Source organism: Arvicanthis niloticus, chromosome 4, assembly GCF_011762505.2.
Source record: "Arvicanthis niloticus isolate mArvNil1 chromosome 4, mArvNil1.pat.X, whole genome shotgun sequence".
NCBI lineage: Eukaryota > Metazoa > Chordata > Mammalia > Rodentia > Muridae > Arvicanthis > Arvicanthis niloticus.
The window spans coordinates 114,634,296-114,651,638 of NC_047661.1; the positions used below are offsets into that span (position 1 = coordinate 114,634,296).

A 17,343-nucleotide genomic window follows, 5' to 3' on the forward strand; every position below is an offset into this window, starting at 1 on the left:
CGGGGTGGGTGAGAGCTGTCAGGTGTCCACTGTGAACACTGTGAACACTGTGATACCTGGCATCATCTCTGAGGATTCTGAGTCCTGTGCCCAGTCAAGTTCTAAAGTTAGAAAATTTGATAAGAAAACAAAGACAAAAAATTTCCCAGGTGGGGCCAGAGAGATGGCTCCATGATCAAGAGCCTCGGTTGCTGTTCCAGAGGACCCACATTCTACTCCAGCTCTCCCAGGATAGCTCACAACCCTTTATAACTACGGTCTGGGGCCCTCTTCTGGCCTCCAAGTGTACCAAGCAGTCATGTGATACAAAGACACACAGGCCGGCAAAACACCCATACATACATAGATTCTTTAAAAACAAATTTAAGGTTCCAGGTGGTGACAAAGCCCAGTGAGGTCCCTATGGAGTGGAAAGTTCACATCTGGACATTGCCTCAAGGTGTGGCCTTTCTTACTAGGCTACTGCCAATCACATGAAACTTTACTGAACATGGTCAGTATGTCAATGTGTAGGATGGAAGAGGAAGAACAGGGATGCAGAAGCCATGAGAACGGAGACAGTTGCAAAAGGCCCTTTACTGAGTAGGTTTCAGTTCTTCACTCCTGAAAATTCTTTCCTGGGCCATCTCTAGGTACATAAAGATGATGCTTCCCTGTTTAAGCCGCAGTCATTAGGATGCCTGCCTAAAAGCATCCTTTTGATTAGGTTTTACGGCAGGTAAACCAGGTCTCTCTGCCCTAATCCCAGTTCTGGTCCAGAAAGAAAAGGCAGGTCCCCAGATCATCTGACTAGAATGTTCAGATTGATCTGTTGCCAGAACATCTCCACACCTAGAAACCTGTGACTACAGACCTCTGTCCCCAGTGACTTTCTCACCCCTGCTTCCAACAAATGACCCTCACTGTATAGCAGTGGTATGCCATGAGGATGGCAGGCCCTGGGTATTAGCAGAGAAAGGACAATGGGGGCCTCGTCACAGATGGTCCCAGAGCATGCTGGGCATACAGGACTACCAGATGTGAACTAGGAGCAAACAGTAGCAGCCAGAGCTCACCGGCAGTCAGGGTATGACTGCCTGTTCTCCTGTTTTCTCTTCACTCATTCAGCAAAAGCAGATGCCTAATGGGTCAGGCCAGAGTCACAAATTTTTAACATTTTCCCCACCCCATCCCTATCACTGGCATGGACTCCTTATTTCTTGTCACCTTGATTGACTTGCCCCCTGTTTTGGATCCACACCTATCCCCTGCTTCTGTGTAAGCTCTACCCCGACAGCCACACTCTGACCTGTGTGAGCGTCTTTCATAACGCCTTACTTCATCATAGCATTCCTCATTTGCACAATGCATGTCTCAGGTTTTTAAGTTATAATTCATGGGGATGCTTGCACTTTTTCATTCCTCTGACTACAGGTAACCCAGGCTTAACCTGGTCTTTATTGTTCATTTGGCAATAGCATCTAATTGGCCCTCCTGTTGGCTAATTAGCAGGTGCTGTCTGACTTGTTCTTTCTCTGCATGTTTTTCTGTAGAGTCTCTTAGCCCCTTGCCTCTGCCTCCTCCTCAAGCTGACTCTGTCCCACCCACCACCTTGGCTGTCAATCTATCTCCTCCCTCATTGTCCCTTCCTTGTCTTTCATATTCCTTCCAGTCCTCCACTCCTTCTGGTCGTCTCCATCTTGATAGGGTAATTACTTTTAATGGCTCTCAGTTTCATGAACCCTATAAATACTTGGCCCGGGTTTCCAAGCTTCAGATATACCCAAAGGACACACACGAAACCAGAAAAGTCAGCATGGACACCATGGGAAAGGTGAGTGAGCTGCTCTGTGATGGCCCCGCCTCACCTTCACGGCCGTCAGTTCAGATTCTGTGCTCTCTGGACACATTATTGTCAAGTTTTAATGATGTGGAACGTCTCCCTCCACTGCTTGGTGAATGGATTTCTGCCAAGTTCACAAGGGATCATTTGCTAATACTATAGCAAAAGCTTTAAAATTTTGCCTACCATTCTGTCTGCAAATTTAAGGGGCCGACATGCTATCTGCTGTGCTATGGAGGGATCTTGATCTGAAAACGGATCCCAGTGAAAGTGTTCCTCGTGTATGTTCTTAGGAACAGGTTGACAGCATCACGGTGAAGAGAGCCTGGATGGAAGCAACATCTGTGGAATATTAGGAAGCTGCAGTTACAATGTATTAAATATTAGCAAGCTGCAGTTACAATGTATTAGTCAGTGAGTCTTACATGGCCAGTAAAGATCACCTGGAAGTTACTCATTACATTACAGTGAACGTCACCCTGTGCCCGGAGTGCTCAGTGTGGTCATATAAATCCACACAGTGCACACAGAGAATTTCAATTGAAGAACTTACCCTCTATGGTTAGCAGTGAGGAGAGCTAGAAGCCAAGTTTCCCGTGTTTCCTCTCCTCACATTTGTCTGTGTAACTTAGTGTTTTGAGTTATATGTATATTGCTTCTGAAATAAGGACTGTCCCCCATAAAAGTTATCTTTTACGAAACTTTTGAGTGAAAGCAAAAATTATTGTAATTGTGTTGTTCTCAGGCAGAGGTAGTATTTTCTCTACCTTTAGTTGGACAGTCTTGTAACATCTTTCTCTTTTCTTTACATGATAAACTCCTGTATTTTCTCTTCCGTTGGAGTCTTAATTTCTTGAAGACACCACAGATTTACTCCACTTACGATTTCCAATGCAGAAGTTACATCTACACGTGGAACACATTTCAAGTTATACAAACTAGCATCGCCAAGTGCTAAATCTAAAGGTTCAGCTCCTCTACTTATTGAGGAAGGGGCTGATGTAAGAATACACACCAGGGGCAATAGAAACAACCTCTGAAGAGAAGCCTGGGAAACTAAGAATTTGCCCTGCAGCAACAGTGCTAATGTAAGGACAAAGGGTAGAAAAGAATGATACTCCATGCTACCCCGGGACAACTCATTACAGTCTAGCTTCACATTATACAAAGCAATAATCTTCAGTTAAACATGAGTTAAGTGTTCAAAAATCAAACTGAAAAAAAAAACTTCAGAGAGGATAAGAAACATTTGTTACGGCACAGAAACTTCAGACTGTAGAAACGGAATAAATCACACAGGAAGAGACTCCTGTGAATAAACATCACAAAACGTATGCATAATTTCACACAGAATTGCTATAAGCAAAACAGCAGAGGGGGGAAAACCCGGGTAAGGCAAGCTGACAAGCAGCAAGTTACTCCTTTGATGTTTGAAGAAACATTTGCATTAACAAAAGAAACAAGATGCCAATAGCTCTGCAAACACAGGACCAAGCCTTTTACAACTCCACTAACCTTACTGGATACCCACACCGATACACTGAAAATCACTAATGAAGACTCTAGGCTGTTTCTGCCTGTCCAATATTTTGTTTAACAGTATAATCAATGATAAGTAAAATGGAATGCCTAAGAGCATAGACTATGTGTTATTCTGAGGAGTGTATGAAGTGATTTAATCTTTCTGGAAAGGGATTATTTGGAAACCAGCATAGCACTAACAATGACTCCATCCCTCCAAAGGGATTTTCACTTAAGGAAACAAACTAACCCCCGCCCCCCTCCCCCCCAAAAAACAATGCAAACAAAAAAGTAAAACAAACAAAACAAAACAAAAACATGAACAAATATGTTCACTGCAATACCCTTTGTAAGATAAAAGCAATAGAAACACTCCCATATCTAGGTAATTATTAAGAAAACTAGAACATACTGAAATAGAGTAGTCACTGTAAACTACGACTACGCAGTTCGTCAAACTCAAGAAAAATTCTTACAAACAGGTCAGTGGTAGGTGATGGCTCAATAAACACTGTTTTAGAAAGAAAACAAGGAAGAAGGAGGAGGAGGGAAAGGAGGTAGAAAATGCCCTTATACAAAATGATGACAGAATTATTTTTAAATTACTAAAATTTTTAAGTAAAAAAAGTATTTTGAAAGATTTGGAGAAAATTTCTTAAAATCTCAGGACTTACTTATGTTTATTTACTTTTGGCTTTCTCCCTGTGACTTTCATACTTTGACAAATAATAGCAAGTGTGATCAGAAAGAAAAAAATAAGTTTATTGGTAACCGCCATCCTATTTTGCATCTGTTAGACCATCACATGTCGGGCAGCCATTGCCTGGGCAGAAAAGTCTCCTCTTTCAATTGAGGAGGTCGAAGTTGAGCCACCGAAGTCTGGAGAAGTTCGTATTAAGGTAAGCTTAGGACGGCCAGCCTTCACTTTTGAAGACAAAAGAAAATAATGCTACACTCTAATAATAGATGTAGAAGCTGGAGAGGTAGCTCATCAGCTAGGAGCACTGGCTCTTCTTCCAGAGGACCAAGGTTCTGTTCCCGGCACCTACAAAATGGCAGCCATTTGTAACTCCAACTTCAAAAGATCCAGTGCCCTCTCTGGCCCCCACAGACACTGTATGCATATGGTGCACAGACAACAGTGCAGGCAAATCACATACACACATAAAGTAAATCAGTCTGTTTAAAAACATGCATAGGCGTAGACATGTATAAATGACATAAGTATGTTTGCATATTGCTCTTCCCACTTTTCTTAATAAATAAGAAAAAGATTTTTAAGTAAATAAGTGATATTATTGAATATTTAGAGCTAGTTGTTTGTTTGAGACAGAATCTCAATATACAGCTCAGGTTGTTTTCAAACTCACAACCCTCCTGCCTCAGCCTCCTGAGTGGGTGGAGACTGTAAGCATATGCCACCACAGCAGAGGACATATTCCTTTTTCTTTAAGATATATTTTAGAGTTTATTACTTACTTAATTATTAGTTTTTAAAATATGCATATGTATGCATGCCTGTATGTGGGCATGTGCACATGTTCTTAATAACTGTACACATTTGCAAACACATTACCTGTATGATCATTGTGTTTTAATTATTACAATTCTAACTTAAACCATGTACTGTTATAGGCCTATGTATTTTTCAGCCTGATCCAAAGGGCTTTTTTTTTTTTTTTTTCAGTATCACAGTTTTGGTTCTGGGGGTAGCTTTTTTGAGACTGGCATGCATGTACCCACACCCTAAAATACCAAAGATTAGGGCAACGCACACACAATGACTAAGAGACTAATTACTCTGCTCTCGTGGTTTAAGCCTACACATTGTGTTAGCCTCTAAAAACCTGTCTGGAAAGAGACATTGGGAGGCAATGTCATCTTCCAGAAATAACAACAGAGACAGCAAGATGTATGGCTTCCAAAACTGAACAGATACCTCACAGAGTTTAGACGAGACCTAGAAAAGCATAGGTCAACCCAAACTCCCTCACCACTTTCCAGTCAATGCTCAACCGTTACCTCGAACTTCACAAGGCCATTTAGTATTAAAGATCAGAGATAAGTTGACAGACTCTAACAGCCTGTTTTAGTTTTCTCTCACCATCACTAGATACCTAAGATAATTAACTCAGAAAGACAAAAAAAAGCTCATTCTGGGTTTCGGTTTGAAAGCGTTCAGCCCAGGATCTGTATATCCTCATTGTGTTTCATCTGAGATGAGAAGGACATCTCAGCTTATCTCAGCAGAAGTGCTGAGCTCAGCCGACCCAGTCATGCCACAGCCAGAGGGCTAAGGGACAATTCTCTTCAGAGGCATTCACCTAGTGATCCAACAGTCACCAGCTAGGCCTCCTGCCTGAAAGTCTCAGCACCTCTCAGAGTATCTGGGGCCAGTCCTTTACTACAAGGCCACCAGACCAAAGTGTTTATCCACACTGTAACACACACTAAATCTACCTGTTTATTTTAGCTTAAACCCAGGAAATTTAACACTAGATACACAGAGTACAACAACTACAAAAAGGTACTTAATTCTTGCCCATAACAGCTCAACAATGTAGAGCAAGATTCAGGATGGGGGTCAGGGGTTACAAGAGAACAGAGAAAAAAGAAACAAACAACAATTAAAGGTGTTGGCAAGATATCACAAGAGAGAGAGAGAGAGAGAGAGAGAGAGAGAGAGAGAGAGAGAGAGAAGGAAAGAGGAAGGAAGGAAGGGAGCGAGGGAGCAAGGGAGGGAGGGAAGGAGGAGAGGAAAGAAGGAAGGAAGGAAGGAAGGAAGGAAGGAAGAGAGGGAGGGAGGGAGGAAGGGAGGGAGGGAGGGAGGGAGGGAGGCAGGGATATAGGCTAGGAAGAAGGTTCAGTGAGTGTTTATTGTTCATCCAGAGGACCTGAGTTCAGTTCCCAGCTCCTAGGTTTATTGTCTCATAACCTCCTATAACTCCAGTTCCAGGGGATTCCACTCCATCTTCTGGCCTCCACAGGCAGTAGTATTTGTATGTGCACATCCCTACACAGATATTCATGCACATACGTGGTTAAAAATAAAACTAGGAATGCCATGTGACATTGGGCTTCAGGGCCAGCATCAGGCCTCAAGGTTGCAGGGGCGAAACAAGGCAGTATACAGAGATGAAGAGGAAGCCTTTAAACAGAAAACAATACAATAAACGGAAACATATCGGAAACATAACGGGGAGAGATTTCTCTTTAAAGCCTGAAGTGACACTTTTATTAAAAGTGAAAATGAGAGAGATTGGAAGAAACAAAGAGCAGCCACGGGAGGAATGGCGGGGAGACTGGAGAGGCCACCTCATAGGGAGCAGTCTCTAAGGTACTCCCCAAACAAAGACCCCGAGAAAGCTCCGTGCAAATCCCTAGAACAAAGGGAAAATCTGGCTTCTGTAAGTTTTGGGGTAAGAGGGCTATTGGGAAGGTTTATATCACATGATTTGGTTCAACATGGTCTCTAACACTCAGAGTCACAACACAGGCTGCCTCTTACCTCTGTCACAGACAGAGCTGCAGGGAGGTGTGGCTGGTTCTCTACAGGCTGTGGGGTCTGCCCTTTTGAAAGGGGATCTTTCTTATAGGGGCAGGTTTTGTTCTAACACCTGAGTGTTGTTTTAGAGAGCAAGTGAGGTCATTTGGATCAAACAAAACAAAACACTCAGCCACAAAAATGGAAGGGAAAAAAATCTTAAACCAGTTGTCTTTTGGTCATTTAATTTCTATATAGATGGTCTCTTCAGGGATCTGTGGCTCTGATGACCATGTGCTGAAAGGAGAACTCTTGGTGAACTTTCCTTTAATTCCGGGTCATGAAGGAGCAGGAATTGTGGAGAGCGTTGGTGATGGAGTTTGCTCCGTGAAACCAGGTAGAAAATGGGAAGCTTGCCAGGGAACTCCTGATTCAGGAGGAGGCACTTGGCCCACACTGTTAGTATATTCAGCAGAAAAACAAGATGGGTTTGCCCCTAGACTCTTCTAGTAGATAAGGTGTCATATCATCAAATGAAGCCAGTAATCCAAAGAGCCACGTCCCTGTCACCTCTTTTCTAACAAACATATGGTGTGGAGAACAGTTCCCAGGTCTCTACCCAAAGCCAGCTAAAGATGGATCTAAGAGCAGAGAACTTTTAAACGTGCTGAAAGATCCTTAGGCTTAAGACCTCCTTCTTATGGTTTCATTCCCCTAGAACATTTTAGAATAGTGCTCATTCCAAAGTCGGACTGTTTGACAAATGAATGAATGTTTTAATCAGCTAGAACGGTCTGCTTGAAAGTTACAGGACAGGATGATGGTTACATCAATGAATCTTTCCAAGTTGCATCCTCAAGGATCTTGACATTATTATTCTTAGCATGCCTAAAGCAATCACGGCGAATGAGCAACCTCTCGCAGATGATGGCGATTTAGAAACACCATAGCTTGGGACCAGCTGCAGACAGAAAACGTAAGAAAGTGCCTAGCAAGGCCATTCACGGCCATCAAGTGTATTCACAAAATGTATAGCAATTATGAGACACCCGCTGCACATCAAGGAAAAAGCACGAAAGTAAAGGACTGAGTATGCGTCTCCCAGAATGTAGTATAAATAGGAGGCCTCACAGTCTCCCTCCTCTTTAGCTAAAAAGATTCCATGGGGAAGTCTGTGGGAACCAATCATGAGCACTGAAGGAAAAGGGGAGTTAGAACTCCTTCCAGATATTAGATCTAGTATCTAGAAACTTGTAGAGTCAATAAAGGTAAGATGTGCTTTATCTAAACATAAAGATACTTTTTTAATGCCATCTTAAGGAATTTTCCTACACAGTACGCATGGGAAGGGCCAGTACAGAGACAGCACTATAGACCCTGACCAGTCTTCTGGAGTCTGTGATGACTGAGTAGGTTAAGCTTTCTCCCACCCACCCCCTCAATGTGACACTATCAACCTCCGGGGATGTGAGCTCATCCAAGACTCAAACTTTTTTTTCCTGTAATTTTTTTATTGGATATTATATTTACATTACAGATTATATCCCCTTACCCCATTCCCCGCACCACCCAGGAACCCCCTATCTCATCCCCCCTCCTCCTGCTTCTATGAGGATATGCCCCCACCTACCCCCACACTCCCACCTCCCCACCCTCGGATTCCCCACCCCCACTCAGTGTTCAGCCTTCATGGGACCAAGGATCTCCTCTTTCACCTATGCCTGACAAGGCCATCCTCCCCTACATATACAGATGGAGCCATGGGTCCCTCCCTGTGTGCTCCCAGGCTGGTGGTTTAGACCCTGGGGAGCTCTGGTTGGTTGGTATTGTTGCTTTCCTCATGGGGCCACCAACCCTTTCAGCTCCTTCAGTCTTCTCTCACCTTTGGTGACTGCACATGGGATGGATATCCAGGTGGAATGGTCACAATGGAGTATTACTCAGGTATTAAAAATAATGAAACCAAGAAATTATTAGGTAAATGGATGAAACTAGAAAATATCATCCTGAGTGAGGTAACCCAATCACAAAAGAACACACATGGCATTTACTCACTGATAAGCAGATATTAGCTCAAAAGCTTGAAATAGCCAAGACTCAACACACAGACCACATGAAGCTCATGAAGAAGGAAGACCAAGTGTAGATGCCTTGGTCCTACTTAGAAGGAGTAACAAAACACTCAAGGGAGCAAATATGGAGACAAAGTGTGGAACAGAAACTGAAGGAGGGGCTGTCTGGAGACCATTCCACCTGGGTATCCAAGACTCAAACTTTATCAAGATTCTCTCCAGAGCTCGGTGGCTTTAAAGCCTTTTATAGTAACTTTTCCAGAAAGAAAGTGTGAGAGACAGAACCTCCCCCCCCCCAAAGTTGATGAAGCCTAGAATTCATCTCAAGAAAACCAGTGCCAGAGGCCTGCTGCATGTCTCTGTGGGAGTGGGGGTCAGTGGGAAGACTCAAGAGGAAGCTCTGACAAGGCAAGGCTACTGTAAACAGGCTACAACCAGCAAGGGGTTGAATTTTCTTAAATGGAAAGCAAAAGAATTAAACCAGATGACTCCGAGGCTCCTTCCTGGTTCTGTTGTTCCATTTTCTAATCAGGGAAAAGCAGTCCTACAACTACCTATCCAGCAGGCAATGTCTCCTCATCTTTAACAACTGATAAGGATCTGAAACCAGACAAAATGGCCTATGCTTTAAACAACGCCAGACGTCACTCTGGCTGCCGTCATCTGTCCATAGCATGTTTTCAAGAGAATGGATAAGATTTTATTATATTTTTATTCCACTAATAATTTCTAACTTATTGGTTTTTCTTCCCCATCCCATACAGGAGACAAAGTCCTCACCCTCATTATTCCACAGTGTAGAGAATGTGACGCCTGCTTGCACCCCAAAGGAAACTTCTGTGACAAGCAAGAGTTAGTAGATTTGTCCCTAGTCCTTTTATCAAATGGCTTGCGTGGAATGTGCCCAATAGTGACCACTTCTTTCTTTTCAACTCCTTATGTCTGTGCCCGTACGTGGATCTCTGTCTGCATCACTGTGGAACAGTGTTTTTCCTTGTTCTGGGGTGATGCTGGACGGGACCTGCCGGTTTTCCTGCCGAGGACAGAAGATTTATCACTCTTTCCGCACAAGCTCATTCACGGAGTACACGGTCGTGCCCGAGATTGCAGTGGTAAAAATTGATGACGCTGCTCCTCTGGATAAAGTTTGTCTCATAAGTTGCGGTGTCCCTACAGGCTATGGGGCGGCTGTTAACTCAGCCAAGGTGAGAAAAGTAGCTGTTGTTAGTTCACAGAGTGGGCCTGACTGGCGCCCTAAGAATGAGGCCTGGATTCTTAATGGATAAACAAGATTCTTATCTGGTAAACAGAAACCTCATAATGTGGGTTTCTGTTCATCAGGAAAGCTACTACTTTCCTTCTCTGTCCCCAATAGCAAAGCATAGCTAGTTCCTTATTGAACTTATTGATACAGCCTGTATCGTCCCCACACTAACTCCCGGCTGTTCTAGCCTCCCACATACCTCCCCTGGAAACCTGCCCCAATAAAACTCACAAGGCTTTTCCCACTTTGGCAGCTCAGCAGTTTGTCCCCGCCCCATCCCCCAACCCTCAATAAACCTCTTTCTACCCATGGAGTGGTCTAGTTTAATGGTTTGACTGCACCTCATTTAAATTTATGGATAAATTTGTGTTATCCGTATATCACAGTTATTTGCGCACGCAGCAGTGTGGGGGGGAGGTCGAGGGGGAAATGGGGGCAGAGACTATACTGAACCTGTCCAAATGATCACCTAAGTTTCTAAAAGCTCACTAGTTTTTTACTCGCTATTATTTTCTTAACTGTCTATGCTCAGCTTTGAAAACTAATACAAGCACATTTTATGAGTCTCTAGGTCACCCCCGGCTCTACCTGTGTGGTTTTTGGACTCGGAGGGGTCGGCTCAGCTGTTGTCATGGGCTGCAAAGCCTCTGGTGCATCTAGAATCATCGGGGTTGACATCAATGAGCAGAAGTTTCCTTGGGCCAGAGCCTTGGGGGTCACTGACTGTCTCAACCCTAACAAGCTCAAGAAACCTGTCCAGGAGGTTGTGAAGGAGATGACCGGTGTTGGTGTTGACTTTGCTTTTGAGGCCATCGGACTGGTTGATACCATGGTGTGTTTACTGGGCACAGTGGGGGTGAGGGGCATGCATAATTATAAACTCTCTGAGCCTGTGTGTTCCAGATGAAAAATGAAATATAAATTCACTCCACAGCTTTATTTTATTATACAAAAGCCATATGTATGAAGAGATATAAAGTTATTGTGTACAAAATTGTTAAACATGCAAAGAACCATGAGACCAATAATTCACATTTCTCAATTCTAGTTATTGATACCTAAATAAGAACACTATTGGATTCACATATATTTAACTGTGTTTTCTAACAGAATTTGAGAAACAGATAGGTCAAATTTCTATACCTCCATGTGTCAAGTTCTATGGCTACAGGAATTAATGAACTAGGTGCCATCCTCCTGGGTCAAACAGTTTAAAGGAAACACTTATTACATTGAAATGTGTGGCTAATTCCTAGGTCTAAGGCTGAAGAACGTTAGTGTAGGGATGTAGGTGACAGAAAAGAGGCCAATACAGTAAAATTTGAGGGAAAGAGAAAGAAAACAGAGTTAAGAAGACAAAATGAAATTTAAAGATGAGTACGTATGGATCACTAGAAAATTCATTATTTTTTAAAAATGAAGCTTCCCCAAATTGCATCTATATTTACTATGTTCTGTTCTGTTTTGTTTTAGCAGAAATTAATTGAGCAGTAAAACAGAGCAAGTAAAAAGTCAGACAAACAGAATGCATGGCCTTTATGGCAATTTAACTGAACATACCATTTATTCTTGTACACTGGTGTAGCTCTGAAGAATTTCTTTTTGGAAGATTATTTTGTAATTATATTTACGTACAGAAAACTTAGTGTACATTTAATCCAGTTTAGTGGTGAGTTCTTGAGTTCTTTAGCCTTTGCCTTTTCCAGCTTGGTAATGTGAGCCACAGACTTAAGACCCAGGACATTGCCTCCCCAGTTTGGCAGATCTCCTAGTATCTGTCATTGTGATTGGTCCTAATAGCTTCCACCAGCTTAGCCAGAGCACCCTTGTCTTCCGAGTTAACCTGTGTGAAGGCAACAGTGGTGCATGGCTTCCTGTGGACCAGGCGCCCCAGCCTGGGTTTTCCCTTGATGATGCAGTAAGGCACCCCCATCTTTCTTTCGACACAGGGCAGGCAGGAAAACCTGGGGCCTACGTCATGGGCAGTCACCACCAGCTGAGCCTTCTTGTTCTCCACCAAGATGGTGACTGTATTGACTCCTGCTCGGAGGACAGGCGGTCTCTTAGTTGGGATGTCCCCTTTGCCAGTAGCTTTCTTCTCAGCACTGGCCAGTAGCCTTTGCTTCTCTTGCTTTGTCTCTGGCCTGTACTTGTGGGCAAGCTTAAGCAGCTGAGTAGCTGTTTGCCTGTCCAGGGCCTGGGTGAACTGGTTAATGGCAGGAGGTACTTTGAGCTGCTTAAAGAGGATGGCTCTTTGCTGTTGAAGCCTGATGTATCGGGGCCATTTGATGAACTATATGAGATTTCTTTCAGTCTGGATATCCTGCCCAATGCTGAAGTTCTTGGGCCTTTTCTCAAACAAAGGATTGACCACCTTTTTGGCCTCCTGTTTCTTGACAACAGTGCAGGCCAGGTCCACCTTCTTCCTTGGCCTTCTTTCCTTTGGGCATCTTGTTCAGCTAGAGGAAAGGGATCTAGAGATCTTAAAGATGACAAATCATTCAATACTCAGACCAACACTACAGAGAAACAGTGAACAGGAAGTTAAAGAAATTACCTTAGTCCCACAAGTTGTGGAGTCTGCATCTTTTATTTCTACGCTGCACTGATTCTCTGAGGAGATGCCCACGACCGCAGTGGTGAATGGAGTTGAATTTGAAATAGCATCTGTCCAAGAGAAGTTCAAAGTCCAGCATATCCAGGATTCTTTCCCTTTGTGGGCAGCTGGTGCAATCACATGGGATGTGCAAGTGGTTATCCTTGTCTTCTCAGGTTGCTGCTTGGAACTCCTGCAACAACAGCTATGGCGTCTGTGTGATCATTGGGCTGGCTCCATCAGATGCACAGTTATCCCTTGAGGCATCCAAGATTTTGTCTGGGAAAACCCTGAAGAGCATGTGTCTGGGAGGTAGGTGGGTGAAGAGAAGGGTGTGGTCACTTAGCTCCTCTCCTTAGGGGACCAGACATCGAAGGTAAATGTGTCCAAAGACTCCTCCTGAAATGAGTGTGATATTCGTCAAATTACTTTTTAGTTTAAATTTGGAAAGTGTGTAATATGATATAGGTATGTGTATGAATTCATGTGTGTGTGTGCAGGTTCATGTATGATCATGCATGTGTAAGGGTGTACAAGCATGACTACATGAGTGTACATGTGAAGGCCAGAGTTTGATGTCAGATGTCTTCCTCTGTCTTGATTATTTTTTTGATACAGAGTACCTCACTATGCCTGGAGTTCACCAACTGAACAAGACTAACTGTACAGTGAGTTCCAGGGATCCTCCTGCCTCCACTTTCCTGCTAAGATTACATGTGCATAACTACCATGCCTGACTATTTAGGTGCTGGGGACATGAATTCATGAAAAGTACTTTACCAAAAACAGCATTTTCCTAAACCACCAAATTATTTTTTAATTAGCTAAATAAAATAGTGGAGGCTTTGAGGATTATCATTTTTCTCCTAGAGAAATGTTCTTGTGACAATTAGAATAATTTAATCAACATTGGTTCTGCGTTGATGGCTTCAAAGTTTATTGTGCTATTTTAACAGCAATGTCTTTTAGTGTCTTAAGAGCCATTGCATGCACTAAACTGGTATTTTTGAACAGGTGCTTCTATAGTTCCAGAAAAATCCTTATTACTGATCAATATTGATTAGCTGATTTGAAAAACTGACACTTCCATCTCTACTCATTTATCTAGTGGTGAATGTCCATTCCATGGCCACGTATGTGGGCAAAGAGGGCTGTTGTGCAATCCACATGGATGTAGACAAAGGTTTTCATGTCATTCTCAGCATGTGGATATAGAGGATTCTCCATGCATCTCCATGCACATGAATAAAGAGGGTTCCCACGTCAATCCTATGTATGCAGACAAAGAACATTCCTGTGCCATCTCCATACATGTGAGAGGAAATGGTTTTGCAATGGTAATCCCAGTGCAAGCCAATAAGATTAAAGGCTGCTTTTCAACTTGGGAATATGAACATTGACCCAGATTTTATTTAAAAGATGACTAAGTAACAGAACTGTTTACAGTAGCCACATTTAAACAACAGCTGTCACTCAGTGGCTTTTCGGGGAACAAATGATTTCTCTTTCATGGTCAGTAATAAAAATGGACATCTTACCCATCTATCATAACTCACTGATTTCTTTTTCTTTCCTCTTTTGGTTGATGGATACTTCTTATTTTTTTATTACATTTATTTTATTATTACTTGTGTGTTTGAATGCCTCTGTGTGTGTGTGTGTGTGTGTGTGTGTGTATGTGTGTGCCAGAATGTTGGACCTAAAGATCCAAAACTAGGGTACGTGCTCCCCCAGAGACATTCACGAATGGGATTCGTTTCAATAACATGAGGTTTATTGATGATAAGATGATAACCAGTATACTGGGGTTCCCCTGTATGCAGACAAGAAGAACCCCGAACTGAAGCTAAAAGCAGCTTATATAACTTTTTTACAGAATTTATGAGGGCAGTTATACAATTACCTCCTAACAATAACCACAAAGGCTAAATTCCAACAGCCGTTCCCAGGCCCAGTTTCTAGGTAACTCAGATTTCTTCTGTTTACCCAGGTTTATTTCGTTAAGGGCACAGCTTCCTGATTACTTCTTTTCTTGGGCCCTCTCCTGGAATATGTGTTTAAGTCTTTGGAATGTGCTCTTCCCAGGATGTGTCTGGGGGAAATTAATGCTTAAGTTTAAAACCGAAATCGGAACTTCTTTTTAATCTTAAGTTTCTACAAGAACACACACAAGGAGGTCAGAGAATGACTTGCTGGAGCTGGTTCTCTCCTTCTACCACGTGTGTCCCAAAGATCTGATTCAGGTTGTCATGTTTCTACACAAGTGCCTTTACCCACTGAACCATCTCACAAGCCTGGTTGGTCTTGGGTCATATTATTAACACTATATCAATAATATTTGAAAATAATAAACTTTTTGTTTTGAAGGTTATAAAACCAGAGACTGCATTCCCCAAATAGTGACTGATTATCTTCAAAATAAGACTAATATAGATCCTTTAGTGACTCATCAGCTGCCTTTTAACCAACTCCACAAAGCCTTGGAGCTGTATCATTCAGGAAAAACGTGAGTTTTGTTTGATGATGTCTACTTGAACCCTTAGTATCTTTCACACACATCTCGCTGTTTCCTGACATCATCAACATAGGAAAAGGCTTACCTATAGGCCTCTCTGTCTAACCCTAACCCTAACCCTAACCCTAACCCTAACCCTAACCCTAACCCTAACCCTAACCCTAACCCTACCCACTCAATTTCATAATTTCAGAAGGATACTGAAGATAATGTATTTTTCTACATTGGTCAATAGTGTTTATTTTTCGGGTTGAGAAATTACCTACAACAAATTAATTGAATCTCTGGAGTCAGGAACCTTGCAAGAAGTCTAAGAAATGGCTTGAGACTCCAGCTAAGTGCACAAATTCTTACACATCTTTTCTGAATAGTGCTCAACCCACATCCTAGCACAACTGTAGGTCTGCTGCTTCATTTACTCTCCCGGTACTGATTTGTTTACATGTTCTTTTAATGCTCAAGAATTGACTGCAGACTGTTGTGTGAGACAGATTTCCTGGGAACTTGTATTACACACACACACACACACCTACTCACCCCAGAAAGGGAACTCACAACAGGCCAAAGTAACCCGACTCCAGCTGTGTTTTTATTGGGGTTACTAACAGGGGCACAGGGTTATTCACAGGAACAGGGCTGACTCTAAAGCAGCTGCATCACAGAGAAGCCCCCTCAGCATGGGTGATGATTCACAAGGGCTGGCTGCATCCCTGCAGCTTTCTGCATCACTTACAAACAGTTCTATAGCCCCAGAGACTATAGCTGGGTTGGTTAGACTCTCCTCTCGAGCAATTGCTTACTGTTTCAGTGCCGCTGTGGCAGGACTACAGAGTCATGGAAGCTTCAGCTTTCCCGGATTTTCAGTAGCTTGTCTACCTCCTGACTTTTATGAGTCTTTTTTCTCCCTCTGGGAGAAAATGTTTCAGTTTGGAGACAATTGACCTTCGATTGTCTTCCAGGCGTGTTACAAGTGTTGCAGAGGCAGAGCAGAGCAAGGAATGAACAGCAAAGAACCAATCACAACTGCGGAGAATGTGCTTTTCGGAGAATGTGCTTTTCGGGTTTCACTTTGAAGCAGGTCTTCTGTTCCTCATACTTCCCCCCAACCCTGCATGCACACTTCATTTGCTTAATTTTTTTTAGTGAAAACCTTCACATTTTTTGCCCCATTTTTCTTTGTCAAAATTTCACTGAATATGTCAGCCCATTTGAATCAAGAACAAAGCTTCAGGAAAACTCACCTGAAATTTTTTAATTAGTATTGTGTATGAGGAAAGGCATCTAGCAGGCAGTAGGCATATTGCAAGAGGAAAAGAAAGCCTTCTGTTTCTTTCTGGTCCAGACATTAGGCACGATCAGCGGGATGTTGATGAGAAGCTGCAATGCCATCCTGAGCTCTTCTGTGGTTGTGCAGCCACAAGGAAAGGTGCTAGAACAGGGTGCCTTCCTTTTCTGAATGGTGTTGGTTCCAATCCAGACCCTGTTCAGATGCTAACATTTTACTTGGAGAAATTGGGACAATGGTGGAATCAAGGTGGGAACCTGTGGGCATTGAGAGTCCTTAGGGTGCGGCACACAATCGCTTTGCTGACATCGGTGATTCCCTGGCATTACATGATCATGCTTTTATATTTCAGCATCCGCTGTGTTCTACTCTTCTGAGATCTCAGTGATAAAGAGCTCACAAGCAACCTGAAGGGCTTTGGAAGCCCAAGAGCAATCGGAAGACGCAGATACCAAGTGCAGCTGTTCTCCTGAAACAAGGACTTCTAGACTGTACTGATAATAAAATAAGTTGGAAGAACAGGTGTTGTGTAACTCACACTGTGACCTTAAAAAGAGAAAGGATGGCATTTTATTCATGATAGTATTGATCAGGTCCACAACTGTAGGGAAAAATCTGAGGGCCCGCACGCTGCGCGCAAGCGTCGATCTCTGAATCTTGTTGGGCGGTTGATGATTCCCACTGCTCCGAAGAGACTGGAGCTCAGGAACCTTGACTGAGTTCGTTCCTCATGACACCAGGTGGGTGCTGGGCTGTGAGAAGCCGCAGGGGCACCCCCCAGGCG

At 43.0% G+C, this 17,343-nt stretch overlaps 1 protein-coding gene across 2 annotated transcripts; it reads left to right on the forward strand.

Moving 5' to 3' along the window:
* The first annotated feature begins 1,630 nt into the window (after positions 1-1,630).
* LOC117707569 (alcohol dehydrogenase 1-like) lies at positions 1,631-17,078 on the forward strand. 2 transcript variants are annotated; one of them, XM_034500970.2, is made up of 9 exons: positions 1,631-1,813; positions 4,141-4,242; positions 7,086-7,224; positions 9,664-9,751; positions 9,885-10,104; positions 10,735-10,995; positions 12,936-13,071; positions 15,127-15,265; positions 16,912-17,078. In XM_034500970.2, exons 1-9 carry the CDS (start codon positions 1,796-1,798, stop codon positions 16,934-16,936), a joined length of 1,128 nt encoding a protein of 375 aa, XP_034356861.1. In that variant the 5' UTR covers positions 1,631-1,795; the 3' UTR covers positions 16,937-17,078. The 2 variants fall into 2 exon arrangements, with proteins under 2 accessions (XP_034356861.1, XP_076789406.1); XM_076933291.1 differs by lacking the exon at positions 1,631-1,813 and adding an exon at positions 1,844-2,910.
* Positions 17,079-17,343: the final 265 nt, after the last annotated feature.

Bases quoted from the DNA above. Each gene is read 5' to 3' on its own strand.
- LOC117707569 (XM_034500970.2), top strand. The intron at 10,105-10,734 runs GTGAGAAAAGTA...ATGAGTCTCTAG, and splicing joins CGGCTGTTAACTCAGCCAAG to GTCACCCCCGGCTCTACCTG. The intron at 13,072-15,126 runs GTAGGTGGGTGA...TTTGTTTTGAAG, and splicing joins GAAGAGCATGTGTCTGGGAG to GTTATAAAACCAGAGACTGC.